The sequence below is a fragment of the Bos taurus genome, chromosome 24 (genome assembly GCF_002263795.3).
Source record: "Bos taurus isolate L1 Dominette 01449 registration number 42190680 breed Hereford chromosome 24, ARS-UCD2.0, whole genome shotgun sequence".
Classification (NCBI taxonomy): domain Eukaryota; kingdom Metazoa; phylum Chordata; class Mammalia; order Artiodactyla; family Bovidae; genus Bos; species Bos taurus.
Genome location: NC_037351.1, coordinates 22,214,580 through 22,240,482, shown reverse-complemented (window position 1 = coordinate 22,240,482; position 25,903 = coordinate 22,214,580). Strand labels below are relative to the sequence as shown.

At 40.4% G+C, this 25,903-nt stretch overlaps 1 protein-coding gene across 25 annotated transcripts in view; it reads left to right on the top strand.

Annotated features, from left to right (window-relative positions):
- Nucleotides 1–25,903, top strand: part of DTNA (dystrobrevin alpha) — a 451,122-nt gene that overhangs the window by 341,192 nt on the left and 84,027 nt on the right. For all 25 annotated transcript variants that reach the window (NM_001076260.2, XM_024984389.2, XM_024984390.2 and 22 more), the window contains 4 exons: nucleotides 10,621–10,706; nucleotides 17,816–17,970; nucleotides 21,825–21,930; nucleotides 24,259–24,425. In NM_001076260.2, coding sequence (NP_001069728.2) covers nucleotides 10,621–10,706; nucleotides 17,816–17,970; nucleotides 21,825–21,930; nucleotides 24,259–24,425 — 514 coding nt within the window. The remainder of the gene's footprint in view (nucleotides 1–10,620; nucleotides 10,707–17,815; nucleotides 17,971–21,824; nucleotides 21,931–24,258; nucleotides 24,426–25,903) is intronic.

Sequence of the window (25,903 nt, the reverse complement as noted above, 5' to 3'; positions counted from 1 at the left end):
ATACTGTTGATACTTGTCATGGGGTCCTGTAATTTCAAACAGGAAACTCTCTCAGGAACTAGGAGAAATGTTTTATTCTGGTCTGTTGACCTGAAACAGACTACCAGTTATTTCTCTGAAAGAAAAAAAAAAAAAGATTTATTTGGGATCCGCAAGGAATTGCTATTTGAGGTCTGCAACCCTGGAGAGTTCCCACAGGTCTAGGAAAGAATACTTTTATAAAGGGCAGGAAGGGAGGCAGAGTGCATGGCTTTTCATTGACTGGGTCCTTGCCAGGAAGGAGTCCTCCTCCTGTTGGCCTCTTATCATCACAGGGTATAAGAGCTCCCCCTGCTGATCCTGATCTCTATGTAATTGAGGTTTCTGTTTTTTAAATTTTTACAGTTCCAACTTCAACCTACTACCCCAGACCTATCAGTGTTTATTTGTTTTTTTTTTCTTCTGGTCAAAAGTCGATTTTCCTTCCCAGACAACTTTTTCCTAAGAGTAATATCTCTAGGTTAAAAGAAGTCAGTTTATCTGTTTGTATTGTTGTTGCTCAGTTATCAGTCGTGTCCTACTATTTGTGACCCCAAGGACTGCAGCACAGCCTGGCTTCCCCGTCCTTCACCATCTCCCAGAGTTTGCTCAAACTCATGTCCATCAAGTCAGTGATACCATCCAACCATCTCATCCTCTGTCATCCCCTTCTCCTCCTGCCTTCAATCTTTCCCAGCATCAGGGTCTTTTCCGATGAGTCAGTTCTTCGCATCAGGTGGCCAGACTATTGGAGTTTCAGCCTCAGCATCAGTCCTTCCAATAAATATTCAGGGTCTGTTTGTATAGTCATAGGAAAAACCCTTAGGTAAAGCACTTATTCATTTTCTATGTTTGATGAGTCAAACTGTGAAGTAATGCGTGTCTTTAAGACAGACACTCTACCAACCTCCACATATATATGTTAACCAAAGGGTAAGCACTTTCCTTTTTCCATTTTCAATCAGGCTTCCCTTGGGAAAATTTGAAACTTTTCAGACTGAGCAAAATATAAAAGGAAATAAACAATTCAAAGAAACATTGATTGCTGAGGTAATTTTAGTTTCTACCTATGATAATTTGCTGTTTCCCTTACATATCCTTTTAGGTGTTAATTATATACAATATAACAATTTAATTGGGTATGGTTTTTTTCTATATAATTGGTTATCTTCTGATGTCAAGCTAGAATAGGAAAGTAAAATTTGAAGAAGCAAAAGCTTCAGGGTAATTGGCTAGAATCTATTTCATGATTCCCAAAAACAAATAATGGAGAGTAGGGGGAAATGAGTAAAATATGTATATGCATTGTGTTCTCACTCTCTATTGAAAGAGAAAACAGAAGTCAATGTTTGTTTTACTTAAAGAATTATAGGCTGGTAGTAAACTTATTTTTAAAGCTTTTACTATAACTTTTACACTAGCAACTTTCATCCACAAAGAAAAGCTTATGTGATCATGTCACTCAACATGGATTCTAAGGCCCAGTCCAGCCCTAAAAATCAGCAATTCTAATGGCCACACTGTATGCTGTATCCATTATACACTGCGCATAGTACATATACTCTCAAGCACATTTGGCTCTGTTGCCTCTCTATTATTTTTAATTTATTTTTTATTGAAGTATATAGTTGATTTACAATGTTGTATTCGTTTCTGGTATATAGCAAAGTGATTCAGTTATATACATATATATCTATATTTCTTTTTCATATTCTTTTCCATGTGGCTTATTACAAGATATTGCATACAATTCCCTGCTATACAGTAGGGCCTTGTTGTTAATCTCTCTTATATACAGCAGTGTGTACCTGCCATTCCCAAATTCCCAATGTATTCCTCCCCCACCTCCTTTCCCCTTTGGTAAACATAACTTTGTTTTCTGTGTCTGTGAGTCTGTTTCTGTCTTGTAAATAAGTTCATTGATATCAATTTTTAGATTCCACATAGAAGTGACATCATTGGTATTTGTCTTTCTCTTTCTGATTTATTTCACTCAGTATGATAATCTCTAGATCCATCCATGCTCCTGCAAATAACATTCCTTCATTCTTTTTTATGGCTGAGCAGTATTCCACTGTATATATGCACCACATCTTCTATATCCATTCACCTGTTGATAGACATTTAGCTTGTTTCTATGTTTTTGCTACTCTAAATGGCACTGCTGTGAACACTTGGGTGCATGTATCTTTCCAAATTAGAGTGTTTCCAGATACATGCCCAGGAGAGGGAATGCTGGATCACGTGTTGTCAGCTCCCTCTTTCTTGAGGTGCCAGTCTGAACTACACATTAAACTGAAGTTATGCTTCTGGCATAGCTTTCCATAAAAGCAAGGCAAGATTTTCAACTTTTTCTAGTGCTCCTCTCTGTGCTGCCCGCTGCAGCATTAGGAACAATCTACATTTTTCATCCTCAGCACACACAGGCAGATCTGCTTCCTGAGTTGCAGCCAACAACCAACATTCCATGTGCGCCATTTCACCACTTTACTCTGGATGCATGTGTGTGCAGAACTCACTTTGGAACAATACATTGCTTTCCTGCTCATTTGCCCAAGACTCCTGGGAGTTGCACATTATTCATCCTCGAGAGCTTGACTTTTCACTTCTTAGATACCCAAGGGCTGTCACTGACTGTTCGTGAGTCAAACTGCCCCAACTAGGGAGGATTTCTAATGAGAACAGCTCTTACATTCTCCATTTGGGATGTACCAACTTCTCCCTCAGAGAAGGCAATGGCACCCCACTCCAGTACTCCTGCCTGGAAAATCCCATGGATGGAGGCCCTTGTGGGCTGCAGTCCATGGGGTCTCGAAGAGTCGGACACGACTGAGCGACTTCACTTCCACTTTTCACTTTCATGCACTGGAGAAGGAAATGGCATCCCATTCCAGTGTTCTTGCCTGGAGAATCCCAGGAACGGGGGAGCCTAGTGGGCTGCCGGCTATGGGGTTGCACAGAGTCGGACACAACTGAAGCGACTTAGCAGCAACTTCTCCCTACTTTTTGATCCCTGCATCAATGCTAAGTCTTTTTTCACAACAAAATAAAGACCCTGATCCTAAGGTGACTTTGTTCAAGTGATAGTGTTTGGTGTGGAATCTTGTCAAAGGCCTTTAAAAAATCTTTCTCTTTGCATCCCTTTTCTTCATCCTGTTATATCTACTGAAAATGTTCTTTAAAACTATCCCTTTGTGTTTAACTGTTGGTGCCTCTCCATAGCCAAGTCCATCACCTCCATTCACTAAACTCTTTAGAGGTTGATCTAATGACTGGGCTAAGCAAGGTCTGAACACATCTGGTACTGGCATGCTTCCCACAGTCTACATTTATGCCTACCCCCCTGAATCCTTCTTTGTAACAGGAGTCACATTTGCAATCTGGCATACTAGCTTACATACCAATAAATCCCAGTGGCCTAATTTCACCCTCGAGTTCCTGCAAAACTCTCATTGAGTCGCCCTCCACTTGGTGATTGATCCAGATTTATTATGTCAATTTGGCAAAATAGCGCTGATACAGCTACCATTGGCTATAATAGCATTCATCTTGCATTTTCAGGGACAATACAAGACTGGTATTTCCCTAGGATCTTATTCATTAAAAGCTACAGTTTAAGAATTCACCTGTGAGGTACCATCACTTCATACTCTGGAGAGCTCTCTGTTCCAGCATCATCTGTGGTCTATCCTCTTTCTTGAATAAAATTGTTCTCTCTGATTTGAAAGAAACTTGTACTTGCTCTTGAAGTCTTGTATGGCAAAACCAATACAATATTGTAAAGTAATTAGCCTCCAATTAAAATAAATAAATTTATATTTAAAAAATAATAAAATAAAAAAAATAATACTCCTCAATCTCTCTGCATTTTGAAGACCACTTTATCACTCTATTACATCTGTTCTTTACACTTTGTAGATCTCAGTTATTACTTGAACTATATTTCAGCTTAGGAAAAGAAGCTAATTACTTCTTAAAATAAAATTGTTGATACTTCCAGGTATCCATGCAATTGGGAATGCAGGGGACATGGAATAATTTTGAATGAGGTGGTTTTTACAAAATCATTGCATTTTTATTACAGCTACCAGCTCTAAAATTAGTGAACAACTTAATGAGTGGCCGATCAAAATTCTAGGACAGTTATTATCATGATTAATAGTCATTAATTAATATAAGACATTTATAGCACCCCACTCCAGTACTCTTGCCTGGAAAATCCCATGGATGGAGGCACCTGGTGGGCTGCAGTCTATGGGGTTGCTAAGAGTCGGACACGACTGAGCGAATTCACTTTCACTTTTCACTTTCAGGCACTGGAGAAGGAAATGGCAACCCACTCTAGTGTTCTTACCTGGAGAATCCCAGGGACGGTGGAGCCTGGAGGGCTGCCATCTATGGGATTGCACAGAGTCGGACACGACTGAAGCAACTTAGCAGCAGCAACACAGTGTGAGACAAAGTTTGAGGCACTGGGAATTCAGCTAATTGAGGGAACATGATTTATGCCCCCAAGCATACCACACTGTGGAGTCGAATCAAACGTGGACTTGTCAATAAATAAATCAAGGTCACTCAGTGATAGGTGAGTGACAGGTGCCCAATAATAAATAGGTAACCTGCTCTGACACTGTGAAAGAAAGTCCATCCCTGTGTCTCTCCACTAGGCTCATCCTGACCTGTGTCCTTTACAATAAAACCATAAGTTCTAAGTAAGTTCAGTCACTCAGTCGTGTCCGACTCTTTGTGACCCCATGAATTGCAGCACGCCAGGCCTCCCTGTCCATCACCAACTCCCGGAGTTCACTCAAACTCACATCCATCGAGTCAGTGATGCCATCCAGCCATCTCATACTCTATCATCCCCTTCTCCTCCTGCCTCCAATCCCTCCCAGCATCAGTCTTTTCCAATGAGTCAACTCTGCACATGAGGTGGCCAAAGTACTGGAGTTTCAGCTTTAGCATCATTCCTTCCAAAGAAATCCCAGGGCTGATCTCCTTTAGAATGGACTTATTGGATCTCCTTGCAGTCCAAGGGACTCTCAAGAGTCTTCTCCAACACCACAGTTCAAAAGCATCAATTCTTCGGTGCTCAGCCTTCTTCACAGTCCAACTCTCACATCCATACATGACCACAGGAAAAACCATAGCCTTGACTAGACGAACCTTTGTTGGCAAAGTAATGTCTCTGCTTTTGAATATGCTATCTAGGTTGGTCATAACTTTCCTTCCAAGGAGTAAGCGTCTTTTAATTTCATGGCTGTAGTCACCATCTGCAGTGATTTTGGAGCCCCAAAAAGTAAAGTCTGACACTGTTTCCACTGTTTCCCCATCTATTTCCCATGAAGTGATGGGACCAGATGCCATGATCTTCGTTTTCTGAATGTTGAGCTTTAAGCCAACTTTTTCACTCTCCTCTTTCACTTTCATCAAGAGGCTTTTTAGTTCCTTTTCACTTTCTGCCATAAGGGTGGTGTCATCTGAATATCTGAGGTTATTGATATTTCTCCAGGCAATCTTGATTCCAGCTTGTGCTTCTTCCAGCCCAGCGTTTCTCATGATGTACTCTGCATATAAGTTAAATAAGCAGGGTGACAGGATACAGCCTTGATGTACTCCTTTTCCAATTTGGAACCAGTCTGTTGTTCCGTGTCCAGTTCTAACTGTTGCTTCCTGATCTGCATACAGGTTTCCCTAGAGGCAGGTCAGGAGGTCTGGTATTCCTATCTCTTTCAGAATTTTCCACAGTTTATTGTGATCCACACAAAGGCTTTGGCATAGTCAATAAAGCAGAAATAGATGTTTTTCTGGAACTCTGTTGCTTTTTCCATGATCCAGTGGATGTTGGCAATTTGATCTCTGGTTCCTCTGTCTTTTCTAAAACCGCTTGAACATCTGCAAGTTCACGGTTCACGTATTGCTAAAGCCTGGCTTGGAGAATTTTGAGCATTACTTTACTAGCGTGTGAGATGAGTACAATTGTGCAGTAGTTTGAGCATTCTTTAGCATTGCCTTTCTTTGGGATTGGAATTAAAACTGACCTTTACCAGTCCTGTGGCCACTGCTGAGTTTTCCAAATCTGCTGTCATGTTGAGTGCAGCACTTTCACAGCATCATCTTTCAGGATTTGGAATAGCTCAACTGGAATTCCATCACCTCCACTAGCTTTGTTCGTAGTGATGCTTTCTAAGGCCCACTTGGTTTCACATTCCAGGATGTCTGGCTCTAGGTGAGTGATCATACCATCGTGATTATCTTGGTCGCGAAGATCTTTTTTGTACAGTTCTTCTGTGTATTCTTGCCACCTCTTCTTAGTATCTTCTGCTTCTGTTAGGTCCCTACCATTTCTGTCCTTTATCGAGCCCATCTTTGCATGAAATGTTCCCTTGGTATCTCTAATTTTCTTGAAGAGAACTCTAGTCTTTCCCATTCTGTTGTTTTCCTCTATTTCTTTGCATTGATTGCTGAGGAAGGCTTTCTTATCTCTCCTTGCTGTTCTTTGGAACTCTGCATTCAGATGCTCATATCTTTCCTTTTCTCCTTTGCTTTTCACTTCTCTTCTTTTCACTGCTATTTGTAAGGCCTCCCCAGACAGCCATTTTGCTTTTTTGCATTTATTTTCCATTGCAGTGGTCTTGATCCCTGTCTCCTGTACAATGTCACAAATCTCAGTCCATAGTTCATCAGGCACTCTATCTATCAGATCTAGGCCCTTAAATCTATTTCTCACTTCCACTGTATAATCATAAGGGATTTGATTTAGGTCATACCTGAATGGTCTAGTGGTTTTCCCTACTTTCTTCAGTTTAAGTCTGAATTTGGGAATAAGGAGTTCATTATCTGAGCCATAGTCAGCTCCCGGTCTTGTTTTTGTTGACTGTATGGAGCTTCTCCATCTTTGGCTGCAAAGAATATAATCAATCTGATTTTGGTGTTGACCATCTGGTAATGTCCATGTATAGAGTCTTCTCTTGTGTTGTTGGAAAAGGGTGTTTGCTATGACCAGTGTGTTCTCTTGGCAAAACTCTATTAGCCTTTGCCCTGCTTCATTCTGTACTCCAAGGCCAAATTTGCCTGTTACTCCAGGTGTTTCTTGACTTCCTACTTTTGCATTCCAGTCCCCTATAATTAAAAGGACATCTTTTTTGGGTGTTAGTTCTAAGAGGTCTTGTAGGTCTTCATAGAACCATTCAACTTCAGCTTCTTCAGCGTTACTGGTTGGGGCATAGGCTTGGATTACTGTGATATTGAATGGTTTGCCTTGGAAACAAACAGAGATCATTCTTTCATTTTTGAGATTGCATCCAAGTACTGCATTTTGGACTCTTTTGTTGACCATGATGGCTACTCCATTTCTTCTAAGGGATTCCTGCCCATAGTAGTAGATATAATGGTCATCTGAGTTAAATTCACCCATTCCAATCCATTTTAGTTTGCTGATTCCTAGAATGTTGACATTCACTCTTGCCATCTCCTGTTTGACCACTTCCAATTTGCCTTGATTCATGGACCTAACGTTGTAGGTTCCTATGCAATATTGCTCTTTACAGCATCGGACCTTGCTTCTATCACCAGTCACATCCACAGCTGGGTATTGTTTTTCTTTGGCTCCATCCCTTCATTCTTTCTGGAGTTATTTCTCCACTGATCTCCAGTAGCATATTGGGCACCTACTGACCTGGGGAGTTCCTCTTTCAGTATCCTATCATTTTGCCTTTTCATACTGTTCATGGGGTTCTCAAGGCAAGAATACTGACGTGGTTTGCCATTCCCTTCTCCAGTGGACCACATTCTGTTAGACCTCTCCACCATGACCCTCCCGTCTTGGATGGCCCCACAGGGCATGGCTTAGTTTCATTGAGTTAGACAAGGCTGTGGTCCTAGTGTGGTTAGATTGGCTAGTTTCCTGTGATTATGGTTTCAGTGTGTCTGTCCTCTGATGCCCTCTTGCAACACCTACCATCTTACTTGGGTTTCTCTTACCTTGGACGTGGGGTATCTCTTCATGGTTGCTCCAGCAAAGGGCAGCCGCTGCTCCTTAGCTTGGACAAAGGGTATCTCCTCACCTTGGACAAGGGGTATCTCCTCACCTTGGATGAGGGGTATCTCCTCATCACCGCCCTTCCTGACCTTGAACATGGAATAGCTCCTCTCGGCCCTCCTGCGCCCGCGCAGCCACCGCTCCTTGGACATGGGGTTGCTCCTCAATAAAACTGTTATGGCAAAAAAAATAAAAAAGTGAAGGGGAGAGCAATAGCTTCCACCTCCAGGGGAAGAACTGTTTTTAGAGCAGAGTGAACAGTGATATTGAGCTGAAACTTCATGAATGTATGGGAGAGTCCTGGGCAGACCCTGGTGGGAAGAACAGGAGCATTAAACAGGGACCGTGGTGTGGAATGAAAAGGAATGGTAGCAGATGAGACTGGAGAAAACAGACAAGGCTAGAACTATCTTCTGTGGGCAAATGAAGGCAGTTCAGTTCAGTTCAGTTCAATCGCTCAGTCATGTCCGACTCTTCGCGACCCCATGAATCACAGCACGCCAGGCCTCCCTGTCCATCACCAACTCCCGGAGTTCACTCAGACTCACATCCATCGAGTCAGTGATGCCATCCAGCCATCTCATACTCTGTCGTCCCCTTCTCCTCCTGCCCCCAATCCCTCCCAGCATCAGAGTCTTTTCCAATGAGTCAACCCTTCGCATGAGGTGGCCAAAGTACTGGAGTTTCAGCTTCAGCATCATTCCTTCCAAAGAAATCCCAGGGCTGATCTCCTTCAGAATGGACTGGTTGGATCTCCTTGCAGTCCAAGGGACTCTCAAGAGTCTTCTCCAACACCACAGTTCAAAAGCATCAATTCTTCGGTGCTCAGCCTTCTTCACAGTCCAACCCTCACCTCCATACATGACCACAGGAAACATGGTTTTAAATAATGAAATACTGTGGGTCCCTTGCTTTTGCGGGGGTTTGGTTCTAGGACCCCCTACTGACACCAAAATCTGGGGTTTCTCAAGTCTCTTACAGACATCTTCTGTATCCACCGTGGATGGTTAAATCCATGGATGTAGAACCTCAAATAGAAGGCTCTGACTGTAATATGGTCAGATCTGTCATATGAATGTGCAAGCAGAGAGATAAGTGAAGAAGTTATTAAAGTGTTAAAGGAAGAGCTGATAGAAGCAATGGCAGTCAGGAGGGAAAGAAGAAAGTGGGTTTAATATACAGTGAAGTGGGTATATCTGAGTCCCTCAAACATTTATTTGAATGATACTGAATTAAGGAAGAGCAAAAAGTCAAGAGTGACCTTTTCCCCAGAATTCATTTCTAGGTAATTAGGTACATGGTGATGCTGACAACCAAAAGAGAGGCTGTAGGAGGAAGCACAAGTTAACAGTTAAGTTGGTTGGAGTATTATGGGAAGGTTCTGAAAAGATGGTGAGTTCTACTTTGAATGGAGGGGCATCAAGTGAAGATTTCCAATATGTAATTATGTAAGTCTGGTGCTTAGACTTAGAAATATAAATGGGAGAGTCACTAGCATAGGATTGGGTCAATTTTGCATTCTGGCTAGCTGTTGTTTCAGGTACTACGCTAAGAATGACGGCAAGAAAGATGAATAACAAATGATCCCTTTCTGGAGCCTAGCAAAGAACAAGGACACAATCATTTATTATGTCTTATTCTTCTAATGTGTCAGATATGTGAGTCTTATTCATATAAATTATTTATTCTATATACTAAACCCTTGTCAATACAGACTCTACTTGATTAGTTTAACTAAATCTTTTGATCAATCTTAACACTAGCAACTACCAGAGAAATGAATTACTAACACAATACACTTTTTGGTTCCAAGGCTTTAAGAATAAACAGTTTATTCCAGTTGGAAAAAAATCATTTAGCTGAAATTTTCTACTTCTTACCCTATGTCCTTTATATCACATTTTGTGAAGGAGAAGTTAGTTTCACTTCTTGAACCAAAGAAGGTTTGGCAGCTCTGATGTCATTTAGGTAGGAAACCTATTCAAAAGAGCTCTTGCTTTTGCCCCTTTAGAGTACTAACTCCCTTTGAAAAGTAAATGTATCACATGAAGACAGTTGGCTTGTGGGTAAAAATGATGGTCGAAAAAAGAGTGTTGATGAAAAAGTCTCCATATTTACCCTAACAAAATTCAGGAATTATCTGACACCCCCCCAAAAAAACAGATTTTTCTGAACCCTTGTTTAACTAAATTGTAGAGATGGTGACAACATTTTGTGTAAAATTATTTTATGATTTTTCCCCAAAGTGAAAAGAATGCTCTGTAATTTTCATTCACAGTAAAACAGCACATCACCCTTTGGCTACCAGTCCATCCTTTGAGCAAGTGCTATAGACAAAGAATAACTTAAAGATTCTGCTATCTCTTGAATACCAAAGAGACAGTTTTTCAGAAATGTGTGTTGAATTGTATTCATAACATTTTTTAAAGTGGATATGTTCACATAATGCACACAACTCCAACGTCCTATGATTTCTACACAACAGAAAATGTCAAACCAAGTTATTGGAAGTTCTTCAAATGACATCTCTCTCTCTATTTTTTTCTGTTATCATTAAACAGGGAAGGCCATGGTAAAATTTCAGTATTTGCTGTCAAAATGGCTTTAGCCACGTTGTGTGGAGGGAAGATCATGGACAAATTAAGATGTAAGTTATTCTCTGCATCTCTCTTTGCTCACCCCTCCCTTATGCCGCGTTTTCCTCTACCCATTTCCTACCAGATTCCCCTGACCATTCGTGACTTCCCTCATCCTATGAGAGTTATTTGAAATATGATGTTCGATGTAATGAACTAATGTACGGAGCACTGAGCTTGTCCAAGTCTACTGATTTCTTACTATGGCCGTGGCATGTGTAGGCAGTAGATTAGCAATGTGAGCAGCAGCATCTCTTTGGTGAAGGTGTGGGTCCTACCTGTAATACCTTAGCAGGTATGATTGTTACCCAGGAGCACCCCAAAGGTGATCTGCATTACAATTCTCTTGCCATGGGCCAATGTCTGCAGTGACTAAAGGCACACATGGAAATGACTACTCAGATTCATGTTGCAGATGAGCAAGCTCTCTTTCAGCAACTATACCTGGTTGCCTAGGGAAATGTAATTTTAATTCACAAGAGAAGGAGAATGGTCTTTAATATTATTATCCCTGCCTTTGAGCAGACTCAAGGGGGTTCAACTTTGGAAAGAGCATAATTTGGAATCTGAACCACTTTCTTCTGGTTTTCTCTGCTGGTTCAATTGAACTGACTTATTCCTAGACATTAAGTCACTGGAAATACTCAGGAAAAAAAGAAAGAAAAGAAATATAATGTTCATTGATCTTTGGATTTTTATCCTAAAAATATTTTCATCTTAGATAAATGTCAATGGAATGAATGTTCTCCTTCTAGGTATGGATTATTATTATTTACAACCTGTTAAGTATCACCAGTTAGACTGTTCATGATACCAAGGTAAAATATACATTCTCTCATGTTCATGGTACAAAACTGCCTCACAAGTTAAGTCCATCACCATAGGAGATGAAGGCCATGTTAGGAAACCTTCTTTTTTCAGTCATCTCAAGCCAAAGTTCCCAGCACGTCTCCTCATTCTTCTCAGCCAGTGAGTGCTATTCAAATCACTGGGCACTTGAACGGTTCCAAGCAAATATTGCCAGGGTGTGGGCAGAGGAATTACATGCAGAAACTGTAGATTGCGAATGCACTGATTCCGATAGAGACATGATAGCTAAAGTGCACTGAGTGATTTTGAGCCTTTTGTGTACATTTTGTCACTAAATGTGGTAGTTTTTTAACCATCGGAACAGTGGGAGTTTTTTGGTAAGTTGGCATGTTTTCCGTAAAGAAGCTGAGACTTGGAGAGTTAATCACAGATGGTACCAGGAATTGAACCTTGACTTTTGCAATACCCCAGTGGCTCTCAAATTTTAGTATGTGTGGAATCACCTGGAAGGCTTTTAAAAAATAAATTTCTGGGTCTCATTCCCAGAATTTCTGATTCAGTAGGCCTAAAGTGAATGGGGTTAGGGCAAGAATTTTCATTTCTAACTAGTTTAAAATTCTGTATATGTGACTATTTTGAAGAAAAGTTACCACGTAACCTTCTCTGTTCCCCTAAGTATTATGAGTCTGAGTTATAATGCCCTATGAGAAAGCACACTTTCTTAGGAACTGGGAGCCTCAAGTTACAGGCCCAGCTTTGTGAATAATTCACTGAGTTATCCTGTGGAAGTTATTGCTTCTTTAGTCCTCAGCTTCCTTCTCCATCCTAAATTTGGGGATTTTGTTAGATACCTGTAGGGTCCCTACTGGCTGTAATCATCTGTGACTCACAGAGCCTCTAGGCTTTTTCGTCAACCTGTGGTGTGTCAGCTGCTGAATGTAATCTCTTGCTTCTTGATGCACTGAGGAAGAATAAAGAAAAATATAGGAATAAAAACTTTTTTTTTTGGCATTTCCCCAGACATACCCCAAGAAGAGTTATGTCATTAAAGCAATGGATAAGGGGACAGTACATGGAAACCCCACAAAACCACACATCTTCCCTCTCTCCCAGGAACATGGACCAGCCAAATAGAGTCAAGATTCAGAGAAGCCCAAGCAGACCCTCATAAGGCCCAGTTTAGATTACCTTTGGTTCACCTGAAAGATGTAAAAAAATAAAACACCACCCCAGGGCTTGATTGAGGATAACAGCTCAGTCAGAAAGTGGCAGAAAAAATGTCCTTTAAAAAAAATACTTTAAAAAAATAAAAATTAAAAAAAAAAAAAAAAGAACAGCGTAATCCCTAAGACATTTCCTTCAGGGTTAGGCTGGGTAGAGAACATTTAGCAAAAGGAACCAGGGCAGAGGAAGAAACTCACGAGGGCCTAATGCCATTTCATGTTGATGTATGGCAAAAAAAAAAAAAATCACACTACTGTAAAGTAATTATCCTCTAATTAAAAAAATTAAATTAGAAACTAAGTTTGATGAAAACTAAGAAACCAGGTTTCTATATGTCAGAACTCCTCAGAGCCTCTCGTGAACTGGGTTGATTCTATGCCATCAAGGACCCAAATGCCTTCCAGCTTTCTACTTGGCTTTCCTCTGTGTCAGATATTACCCTTCTTCTGAGGGTAAAGGGGAGTACAGCAGTTTCAGGAGTCACACCCACTCCAGAGGTCCCTGGCCCTTAAGTCTCATGCCAGGGTGGCATCACAGACCAGTTTCTGTATCAGTTCCTGGAGAGGGGAAAGGAATGCCCATGATGGTCATGGAATCTTCCAGTCATTCTCACCTCCAGGGCTGAGAAGGGCCTCTGCTGTCCCTTAGCCCAGGAAGAAATGTGGGGCCAATAAAGATGAAGGGAAAGGTTATTACATCAGCAACAAACAACATTGGCACAATTACAAAACTCAGGCTTTAACTGACTGTTTGAGCAGATATTTGCCAGTCGTTGAATCCCTCAAAATTCTCTCGCAAGTCCAGGAATTTAAAGCAAACAATATATTAATAACTGCTCCAGTGCTGTTTCCTCACTCTATCCCATCATTCACCAGACACCCACAATCAGTGAGCAAAGCATGCATGCTCTCCAGTGGCCAAAGTCAATCCTCTGCAGCTTAGTGAAAGAAGTCACAGTTGCATAAGTCCCATTGGAAGAAAACTGTGCTCTCCAGTCTGCAAAAATAAGCTGCAGGGATTTATCTTGTAGTCCAGTGGTTAAGACTTAACTTCCAAGGCAGGGGTGTGAGCTCAATCCTTGGTCAGAGAGCTGAGATCTCACGTGCCCCCAGGCCAAAAAACCAGAGCATAAATAGCAGAAGCAACATTGTAATAAATCCAATAAAGACTTATAAAAATGGTCCCAACCAAAAAGAAAAAAATGAAAGAAAGAAGCTGCAGAGTGTCACAAATTCTGTAGAAAAACAGATAGTGTGATCACAACATGTCACGTTGTCTTCCCCCCAGACCTGAATCACTGAGTGTGGTGTCCCTGTTCTCTGACTGAGGAGTTACTCTTTGAATAGTTAATCCCACGAAGGTAGTTTTAATGGTTCCCAGGTAAGTCAGTTGAAAGCAATTTGACCAAAAGCAATTTAGCTAAAAGCAGTTTGGCTGGTAGAACCTCTCCAAAATATGTATTAATGAGAAGTGTGAATGTCCTTAGTCACTTTAGATAACCATTGACTGAATGAGAAAATATGGGCAGTTCCACCCACGGATCGCCGTGGCTGACTTGGTGAGCAGAATCAAGGATTTTCTTTAGTCTTCTTTTGCTGGCTTCCATCTGGTCATAAAACAGGCAGGGTAATAATGTTGTAATAAAGCATTGTTTTATATAATAAGAAAATAAAATGAAAGGATATGGACTGTCTCAGAATTTGAGAGATTTATTTTTCCTTCTTTAAATTCTAATTGCATTTAAGCCAGTATGACAACTGTGCTAGTCTGGCAGTTTTTCTGTTTTTTGTGCACAGGGATGAGAAAGATTTCATTCCTTCTTTCATGCCAACTAGCCCCTTCATTACCCACTCCAGTGTTCTTGCCTGGAGAATCCCAGGGACAGGAGAGCCTCGTGGGCTGCCGTCTATGGGGTCGCACAGAGTCAGACATGTCTGAAGCGACTTAGCAGCAGCCCCTTCATTTGGGGAGGGGCAAGAGTAATTGGCTGAAAATATTTAGAAATTTTAAAAAGCAAAAAAGTATAAAACAGCAGAAAATTTGAAGCTGAGTTTTAAATATTGCTTTAAATGCATTAAAAGGGACAAGAACCCCACACGTTGTACCCCAGTTTCCAATACTCAGGGCCACCAGGAGCCAATAAACAGGGTGATCTTCAGGTACCCTCAGGCAGCAGTGCATGTGAGGGCGCCCCCTGCAGGCATGGAACACAGAGCCCTATACATAAACTGACCTAATATAATATACTCCTTTTCTGTCAAAATATCTTTGATCCGATTATTGCTGTTAAGGATCTTAAAGATTTCTTAGTCCAGTGGCATAAGCCTGGAATGTCAGGTGCTGTTCTAAAGCTTCTGAAGAGGGCTTGTTTTATTTAAAAAACTATCATTATGGAAAACACCTTGTATTTCCTGAGTTTCTATTAATGAATGGGTTGTTCTGCCTCCAAGCCTATCTCCAGGATAATATTTCTAACTCATTGGGCTGCCTTTAATTCTTTGGTATCTTTCTCATCACTCATTGCCCTGTACGCTTGGCCTGCAAGTCCCCTTTGTAAGAAAATCTTCCCTGACTCGCTCTTCCTTGCGGGAACCCTGTCTCTGAGCTCCTGCTGCACCCTGTACGCCCCACTTTCCTCTGCTCACACCACCTTGTTATCATGTGTGATGTCACTTCAGCCATGATGTGAGCATGTCATCCCCAGTAGACCAGAAGACCAGGACCCTGTCATCCCAGTAGACCAGGACCTCCCAGGGGGCAACAGCCATGTCCTGATTTCCCTGTGTATCCATGGCTTAGCACAATTTCACATGCTTATTATGTGCCAAGTTAATTTTCGTTTAATAAATCCACGAATGTAAGTTCTTCTAAAGTAACATTGTGTGGAGCTGTAGGAAGCACACAGGTAATTTAAAATCTGATTTGGAACCTTATAGAACAATCCTGTTGGGGAGGCAGCATCTAAACACACAAGGTGAGTGGCAGAAAAGTGTGATAGGAAATCAATAAGAAAAAGATACATTTCCGTACTGGATACTAGGTGCCAAGCATACATCAGTGTGCTTTTCATCTAGTAACTAGTTTAATCCTTGAAATAGTGCCCTATATTATATAGATATACATTTATTTCATGTTATAAGCACATTATATGTATCTGCATGCATATATACATATATACAGAGAGAGAGACAGAGGTCTCCAAATTAAGGTACAAGCACATACCATGTTGTGCCCCCTCATTTCTTTTTAAAAACCTGACTGGCCATTAACAGCCACTTCACTTTAATCTCAGTGAATAGCCCTAGTTTGGCTATTACTTAGTAGAATTTCATCAGTACAAATGAGTTTAATATTAGCTTCACATTTGTGAAAGGTCACTGTTGGTGCCCTTCAAGTTTGACTCTAGTTAGAGATGTTTAAATGATTTCAGTGTGGATTTGAAAAGCCTAACCTCCTTTTCAAAAATGTGCCCTGGCCTAAAAATTCCAGGTCTAGAAGATCATCAGGATGACAAAATTATAATTAGCCAAACTGTCTCCAAATAAAGAAGATGGCAGTTCTAATAAGAAAGTACATTTACTTCTTCAAGGCTTCTCTTTCCTCCTTTGGATTGGAATTCTTGAGTTTCTATATTTGGAATTACATAAGAGGGTTTTGGTTTTGTTGTTGGGTTTTTTTTTTTGTTTTGTTTTGGTTTTTTTTTTTTTTTGCTGTTGGCAACTTCTTTTTTTGACTAGTTATAATGAAACATGAGATGAAATTCACTAAGGAAACAACATTGTGAAAATGAATGAGAACATCACTAATTTTTGCTGCTCATGTAGAATATCTGTAGCTTTATAACTGATTAACTACTGGAAGCACAATAGAAATCTGTTGTAAGTGGAGTATTTAAAAAAAATGACAGCCAGTTCACATCCTCAAAACATAATCTAATAAAAGCCTGTAATATGCTGAACATCTGACTGGGGTATGAAACAATGTCCCCAGATTACATTTTGACCTTGAAAAATTAAGTCCAAAATGAACAGAGGTAGCATGTTGACTTTACAACAATTTATCCCAGCAGCTGTGCTGGCCTCGTTGCAATCCAGCACGGTGACACGCCATATAATAGCCAACCCTTTTATTCCAATAGTGATTTCCACAGAGGAATTACAGAGTACTTTGGGAAATTATGCCATGAATATTCATGCAGTGCACATAGTGGCAAAAACTGAAGAAAAGCGGTCCAATAAAGCCAGTAACTCTGCTGAGAAAAATCTGGATCCTTGACTTTACGTCACTGAACATCGGCAAGGCCAGGCTTCCTCTTGACTGCATGAGGCAAAAGACCCTTCCCTGTAAATCAGTTGCCTTCCACCCAGAACACTATGATTTATAGGAAGTTTTCTGCTTCTGTGAGAAGTTAATCAAGTGCTCTCATTGCATCCTTATCCCTATATGTCTTTCATTTTTCAATATATTAAACCAAAACCCAAAAGTTTTAGTGACACTATGCCAGTCTCCTCTCTCCATGGGATTCTCCAGGGAATAATACTGGAGTGGGTTGCCATTCAGGATTAGTGCCTGGCGAATCCCATGGACAGAGGAGCCTGATGGCTACGGTCCATGGGATTGCAAACAGTTGGACATGACTAAGCAACTAACACTTTCATAGACAGGTGAATAGCTACCTTGCTAGATATGCACAAACCCTAACCTTATAGTAAAATTTTCATTGTGTATTTCAAAAGAAGCCAGCATATTTCTCACATATACAAAAATTTCTCCCATTGAGTATATATATGAGTTGATAACTGACCTCAAACTAAAAATGAGATGTTCTCTGTCCTATCAAAATATGCTAATTTTATCCAAATTGCTAGTTAATGCTATGTGCCAAAATCATCTACAAAAAGATACCAGAGAAAACACCATGCCAAGAATATCTCAGCGTAAAAATTAGCTTTCATATTATTCTTTCATAATAAATTATATGTTTAATTTCTGCCACATTTTTTGTTATCTACAGTAGATATGTTGAGCTAAAACAGTGGGAAATCTTTATGTGATGAATAAATATCTTTCCTTTTCCATCCATCAGATATTTTCTCAATGATTTCTGACTCCAGTGGGGTGATGGTTTATGGACGATATGATCAGTTCCTACGGGAAGTTCTCAAGCTACCCACGGCAGTTTTTGAAGGTCCTTCATTTGGTTACACAGAACAGTCAGCGAGATCCTGTTTCTCTCAACAGGTAGGAAACAGCTTGTTTAAGGAAGTATCTCTCAGCGGGCGCTGTCTTGCGTGTCACTCCAAGCCCCTATTTCTTCATCATAACCTGCAGTGCGGCTTCCAGCTTCTGACAAATGACTTCTGAGTCAGTAACTGAGTGCGGCACATCTGGATAATAATCGGTGGTGCTTCCTGACCTTAAACCAGCATCGTGCAGAATTCTTTATTTGCACTGTCTAATTTAATCTCTACTAACAAACCTATTGGCTTCCTTGGTGGCTCAGTGGTAAAGAACCAGCCTGCCAGTGCAGGAGACGTGGGTTCAATCCCTGGGTCAGAAAGAGGGAAATGGCAACCCACTCCAGTATTCTTGCCTGGGAAATCCCATGGACAGAAGAGCCTGGCGGGCTACAGTCTATGGGGTTGCAGACTCAGGCACAGTTTAGCGACTAAACAACAACGGTCCTAACTAACCCTCTGAATCATTTGTTATGACCACACTATCTAAATGGCCGAATTGTCACTCAGCCTCACATAAAACCCAAGTCTGACCCAGCACTGTGTCATCAGTGTTTAGCAAAGTAGACAAAAAAGAATCTCCGCACATGCCCTGTGGGATCTGGGAGGCCCTAAATCATCCGCTAAGTTGGAGTTCAGAGCCACATGTCTTAACTGGGCATGGAGCAAGTCAGCTGAAGGAAGCTGCATAGTTTGGAGGGCTATCCATGTCTGTATCTGTCCAGTCATGTGGAAAATCGACATGTCTAGAACTATTCTCCAGCACAGCATGGTAGAGGTTTAGAAATCCATAAACTGAAGGTTTGTTTACAATTTTTAAAAATCCAAACTCACCAAGTATGTGACATACTTGGTCCTTTAAATAAGCAAACAGTGCTTAGCAGCCACTAAACAGCTGCATTTACTGTCCAGCTAGAAAACCTCATCTCTCTGTTTACTTGGTGATCTAAGAGGTCAGAAATGCCTCAGCACCCCTGTAGGTCAAGGATGTATACAGTCATCACTGTATCCATACACTCAATAAGAGAAGGGATAGTTTGATACGCTAAGTATCAACTCTACTCCCTGAGAAACTCACTCAGGAAGCCTTGCTGACCTTTCCCATGCCCCTGCCCCCAGGCTGGCATGGCTACCTGATCTCTGTCCCCAATTAAGCATGCTCTTCTTTCTATTTCCCTTTCAAGCTGGTGACGTCAGAATGGATCCATTCACCTAAGTCTCCTTCTATACAGCTTCTTCACGCAGAATGTCTCATTGATCACCAAGTCCAGCTAGTTTCACCTCCTCTAATTGTCTCAGGTCGCTTTCCTCATCATGCTTGATTGCCTGGCCTCTTGCATTAAACCCCAGACTAAACTCTCCTTCCCTGGATATACTTGTTTGTACATTTGTTGATTTCAGGTAGCCCATTATAGAAGCCTCAGGAAATATACCAATGCCTCAGAGTATTTCTCATTAAAAGTCAGCTACAACAATAGGACTTTTTTAATCTAATGGGATTTTATATATTTAAGAAGAATTATATAGGATGTTGCCATTGCTCAAAATGAAGTATCCTAGAGATTTCTCATTATATCATCTTTTACACACCCTCAATGATGAGAAATTTATATATGTTGAAATCATAGCATCTTTGTTTTACTTCCAGGAGTGATTTTAAGCCAGTACGATGAAAGGTCAAAATGGATAAAACCATGTGAAGTAGAAATAGAGGCAACATAAATAAATAATAAGACCAGTTTGTGTTTGTGCTTCATAAACTGGCTATAGCAGTAGCTTGAATGATGAAATTCCAAAATTGTTTTAATTGCTTCGTTGGAAAGTCACCCCAAGTGATCGTTTTAAAACACAGTATTATTTTAGACATATGAATTGTAGTAGCTTTATAAAAAGTACTGTCTCATTACTTATGCTTTATATAATTTCTCTTTTAATAATAATGCTAGGGACATCCCTGGCGATCCAGTGGTTGAGATTTTGCAGCTGGGTTTGCCTCCCAGTGCGGGGGTGCGGGTTTGATCCCTGCTTGGCAGCTAAGATCCCACGTGCCTCGTGGCCAAAAAACCAAACATGAAACAGAAGCAATATTGTAACAAATTCAATAAAGACTTTAAAAATAAAATTATTAACAATAATAATGTGAACAACAATCCTATAAAAGCTTAAGTTATTTAGTATTATGAGGTGTGTGTATGCATAGTTGCTCAGTCCTGTCCGATTCTTTGCAACCCTTTGAACTGTAGCCCACCAGGCTCCTCAGTCCATGGGCTTCTCCAGGCAAGAATACTAGAGTGGGTTGCCACATCCTCCTCCAGGGAATGTTCCCAACCCAGTGATGGAACCCGAATTTCCTGTGTCTCCTGTATTGCAGGAGGATTCTTTACTCACTGAGCCATCAGGGAAGCCCAGTATTTTGAGGTAAATAACTAAATATATCTACCAATAAAAGCATTAATAGAAGGAGACCAAAACAGTTATTTTTTAAATTATAAGGACAAGTGTAAGATTTAAGTCTTGAAAATTTACTATGCTGCTGCTAAGTCGCTTCAGTCGTGTCCGACTCTGTGCGACCCCATAGATGGCAGCCCATGAGACTCCCCTGTCCCTGGGATTCTCCAGGCAAGAACACTGGAGTGGGTTGCCATTTCCTTCTCCAATGCATGAAAGTGAAAAGTGAAAGTGAAGTCGCTCAGTCCTGTCCGACTGCTAGCGACCCCATGGACTGCAGCCCACCAGGCTCCTCTGTCCATGGGACTTCCCAGGCAAGAGTACTGGAGTGGGGTGCCATAGCCCTTCATAAAACTATCCCATCCACCTTGATATTCTAATTCAGATTTTTAAGTAAAATAGTTACTTTGCATGTAAATTTTTTGTCACTCATACTACTAAAATTTCATGTATTAGTAGAACTTCTTTGGAGAAGGAAATGGCAACCCACTCCAGTATTCTTGCCTGCAGAATCCAGTGGACAGAGGAACCTGGCAAGGAACAGTCCATGGGGTTGCAAAGAGCCTGACACGATTAAGCAACTGAACAACAAGCTTTACAAAGCTGTGTGTCCCTGGACTCCAAAGCAACTTCCTCTGCCAGCATTCCTGAAACATTCTGTGAAATTTAGTGATTCTAGACCTGAAGCAGTCAAGGAGTCTTTTTTTTCCCTCCCCACCCCCGCAAAATAGACCTTCTTTTGTCATTTTGAAAGAAACTTATAGATAAGATACATTTCTTTTCTACATCAGATAAGTCCAGGATAATGACCCAGAAGCCAACTGAATTGCGATAAAAAAAAAAAATATATATATATATATATATATAAAGAAAGGAGCAAAAAGATTTTTTTTTCCTTTAAACCCTTTTAACAGGGAGGGGAAAGCTCCCTCCAAACAGGATTTACTCCTAATCTTGTATAGCAGAACCATTCACATTAGCCACAAAATATTTAGTTTTTATGGAAGTTGAAGAGGTTAACTGTTCTACACGTTTAGAAGACTGACTGATTTGGAAACTGTAGAGCCTGCTATGATGTACTATTGGGTAAAATTTTATGATGAATGCCTACTCCCGAGTTTTGCTCATCATTTTAATCCTGTCCCTCGTGTATGAAAAATGACCCTCTCGAAATTGTTTTCCTCCTTGTGATAATATTGACTCAACCTCAGTAGAGATAATCCAGTCCCGTGTAGGCTCAACTATGAAAAGCAATTAATGTTTTCAATTCAGAACTAGTTTCGAGCTCTGTTTTTTTGTGTACTAGGGGTTAATTGAATGTCTTGTTTCTTCCATCTCAAATGATATTTACATAGCAGGTAAGTTAAGATTATTCTCGGTTCTAAATTTTTGTGGGGTTTTTTGATGCAGAAAAAAGTCACCTTAAATGGTTTCTTGGACACGCTCATGTCAGATCCTCCCCCGCAGTGCCTGGTCTGGCTGCCCCTTCTGCATCGACTGGCGAATGTAGAAAACGGTGAGTAGTTACTACTGGGCTAAGGCAATTTGTTTAACCCTTCTTTTAACTTGAAGTGACATAATGGATTTACAATGTTTTAGTTTCATGTGTACAGCAAAGTGATTCAGGTGTATATACATATATATTTGTATATTGTTTTCATAGTCTTTTCCTTTGTAGACTATTACAAAACATTGGGTTTGGCTCCCTGTGCTGTATATAGGTCCATGTCGATTATCTGTTTTATATATAGGAGTGTATATATGTTAATCCCAAACTCCTAAGGCAATTATTGAAATTAGGCTATCAAGTCTATAGTTATTAAGCCACCATCGTTGTTTTAGGAGGTCTGTTTAGTAGTTCTGATTTTTAATAGAACTGACCTCTCTCCATGATCAGCAAAGCCCTATCGGCACACTGCAAAGTTACGATGGTCCATTCTAAAAACTTATTAAATATCACCTCTCAGTTACAAGTAAGATGTGGCTTTAAAACTTCCTATAACTGAAGAAGAACCTCAATAAGGAATGTGACATTTTCTAGTATTTGTTTTAGGTGTGAACTTCCACTGTTGGCATACCTGGCATTGACTCTTTCTTCCTAAGCACTTGAGCATGAATAGGTGGAGGAGATGGGGAAAAAAACTGGATGGTAGCACCTTGCTAAGCTTTAGTCATATGCTCCAAATTGTAAGCTTCCAATGGCTGTAGTTATGCAAAAGAAATGAGTAATGTAACTTTTGTCATGTGCTTTTATTTTTATAAAAGCAAGTATTTCTATGATAAAAGTAATTACTATTGGCATATCCAAACTTGAATATGAAATACAGTTCAGAACAAGGTTTAAAGAAATTTAAACAGGGAACAATTCAATGCCTCCATCTGCTGTTTAGATATTCTCATTTATTGTTTAATTTAACTCTGGGAATTCTCCAGCCTTAAATAGAAAATAATTTATCCCCTATCTCTTACTAGAATCTTCTACACATTTCTTTAATATAACTTGGGGTTAAAGTTAGCTTAACTTTAAATTCCCATTTAGAGCACTTGGTGTCTACACTTATTATCTCTCTTAGTTCAAGTTATAAATTTATTCTGTTTTGCTCATGGAGAAGATTTAAAGAAAGATCTCACTAGAGTCCCTGTAATCACTACCAATCATAGGTTTTTTTATGCGTCTTGTTCGTCTGCTAGAGCCAAGAGCAGTCAAAATCCAGATCATGTGGGGTGAATTCATATTACTGTTTGCAGTCTGAGAACTAGTCATTCTCCAATTATAAAGTTGTAATTTCATGCCTCCTTTCAGTATTTCCTGTTGCAGGAAATGAGTTCTTTAAACCATGTCCCAGAAGAGTTGTCCCTAAATTCAAGTCTTTCCCAAGAGCCAGAAAAGGAGGATATAATCCTGGTTCAGAAGACAGTGTTCAAAATTTGGTTATGTCTTTGTTTCTACAGTTTACTTTTCATCTTTATTTTATTTATTTATTTATTTATTTATTGCATTATTTTCCCTGGCTGGTTAGCCAGAGAGTAACTTCGCCAAAGGCAAGAATTGTTCTTGTTGTTGTTAGTATCTTTAACTCATAACATGCAATTACTTGGATCTGATCATTTGTTAGCTTCGAATCTCATACCTTGCCTGCTTTGTAACTCAAATTTCCTGCCAGAGAAAGTGTCTCTTGAACTATCTGAATTAGAACTGAATTCAGATAATTTGTCCATCTCTTTGGGCCCCTATCGATCTACCTCTCAGAAAATTTTTTTAAAATCTGTTTATTAAATGAAGACAATGTCACTCATTAAATAAGCCCATTAGCTAGTCTATTTTTTTTAAAAATAACTGAATATTCTCATCGTCCAGTTTTTCTACTCTCCTCCCATCTCTTCTTCTTTCTTCCTCTTGTTTTCCATTTCTCTAATATTTGCTGTCTACCCACTACCCACTGGATGAACCCATCTGTGTTCATCCATTGTGCTTCTGAGTTTTCAGTGAGCTGTGCTGGTCTCCTGGAGACAGAGAGCATCTGGGGGGAAAGGCAAGCCAGTTTGGGTAATTTACATTCTTGTAGGGTAAGGGATGGGAGTAAGAAGAGTAAACAGCATTACAAAGATGTGCTGTTAAAAGAACCCCTCTCCTCCAGCCCACTTGATTTCTCCCACCCCCACACACATGCTGGAAAAGAGTCGTGAGAGTCTAGGCATAAAGGTAATACTTCCCTCAGACCAAGCTATCATCAGAAGTCTTGTTATTCAGCAGAAAAATGCAATTCTTGTTGGGCTGTATTTTTCATTCTTCTGACTCATTCTCTTGTTTCCTTGTCTTTTTCTTCGTTTGCTTGCCCGTCAGTCTTCCACCCGGTGGAGTGTTCATACTGCCACAGTGAGAGTATGTTGGGCTTTCGCTACCGATGCCAACAGTGTCACAATTACCAGCTCTGTCAAGACTGCTTCTGGAGGGGACATGCCGGTGGTTCCCATAGCAACCAGCACCAAATGAAAGAGTACACGTCCTGGGTAAGTTGGGTGTGTGAGTGTCGTCCAGAACACAAGGGAACAGCAAGAGAACCAGGGGGCACACTTAACTTCTACTCTCACACTCCTTCCTTCCCCTCCCACTGCTCCTCTTACGGGGGTTACCTGTTGAGTCTGAACCCAGAGTAGCTTCCTAAGACAACATATAAGAACACTCCAATGATATTACTTCTTGGTATACAGATAATTCTGTATCGATTTAGGTGACAGCCTTCTGGAACATAATCTCCTTTTCACCGTAAGTGAAGGTTCTTTTCAATTTGGGGTGGGGTTGTGGGCATTGCCTAAAAAGTATTGTTAGTTCCTTTTTTCTTTCTGGAGTTCCTTAAGGGCGTGACTGGAATGTGAAGGAAAGACATGAGAGCATGAGGGTTTAATGATGCTGTTTCATGTTATTTGTTTATTTATTTTTTGGAAGAAGGCAAAGATTGTGGTTATATTAGAAAATCATCTTTTCATGAATAGTGCACGTGACTAACTCGCTGGAGGTGATATGTGATACTAACATGCTGAAGGTAACCTGTCCTTGTGATGAACGTATTCTGATCCTTAGTATGATAATCTCCAGGTTCATCCATGTTGCTGCAAATGGCATTTTATTCTTTTTTATGGCTGAGTACTAAGAATATGCATTTTAAATCAGAATGTTCTTTGGAGGAATCATTATTAGGAACTGATATTCAGTGCAAATATATTAATTGTTTAGCACATGTCGTAATCTGAGTTCAAATAAGAATTCTTCACTAAGGCATTGTATACTGAGGGTTTATTCCAGTTCAAATGCCACCTGTTACTATGGGCTACATCACCTGCTGAGAACTGATATGCTAGCGCAGATCATGAAATACAATTTAGTATAGACGGTAGGAGAAAATTTTCTTATTGACAGCACATTACCAGTTTTCAAATGTTGTTTAGTCACTAAGTCGTGTCTAACTCTTTCGTGACCCCCTGGACTGTAGCCCGCCAGGCTCCTCTGTCCAGGCAAGAATACTGGATTGGGTTGCCATTTCCTTCTCCAGGGTATCTTCCCAGACCAGATATCGAACCCACATCTTCTGCACTGCAGGCGGATTCTTTACCACTGAGCCACCTGAGAAGCCCAGTGTGTTCTATCTCAAATCCTAGAGAGCTGGTGTTTGAAGACTAACCATTTTGTAATTGTTTTTGTGTGTGTGTGTGTAAATGCTGAAGTTAAATAAGGCTTTTCCTTAGAGGTTGTGGACTCTGCAGTTATACGATGGGACAATGTCTTTGCAGAGTAAAATAGAACTCCTCACGAGGACAAAGGAGCGCCAGTGTTTATGGGGTGAAGAGCTGTTGTTACTGCTGTTCCAAGTGTTCTAAGAATTCTGTCTCCCAGCCAGAGTCAAAGAGGGATTTTGTGGACGGTGCTGCCATGACTTAGCTTTTAAATAATGAGGCTGAAAGTCACTTCCTTATATTGCCAGTTGTGCACT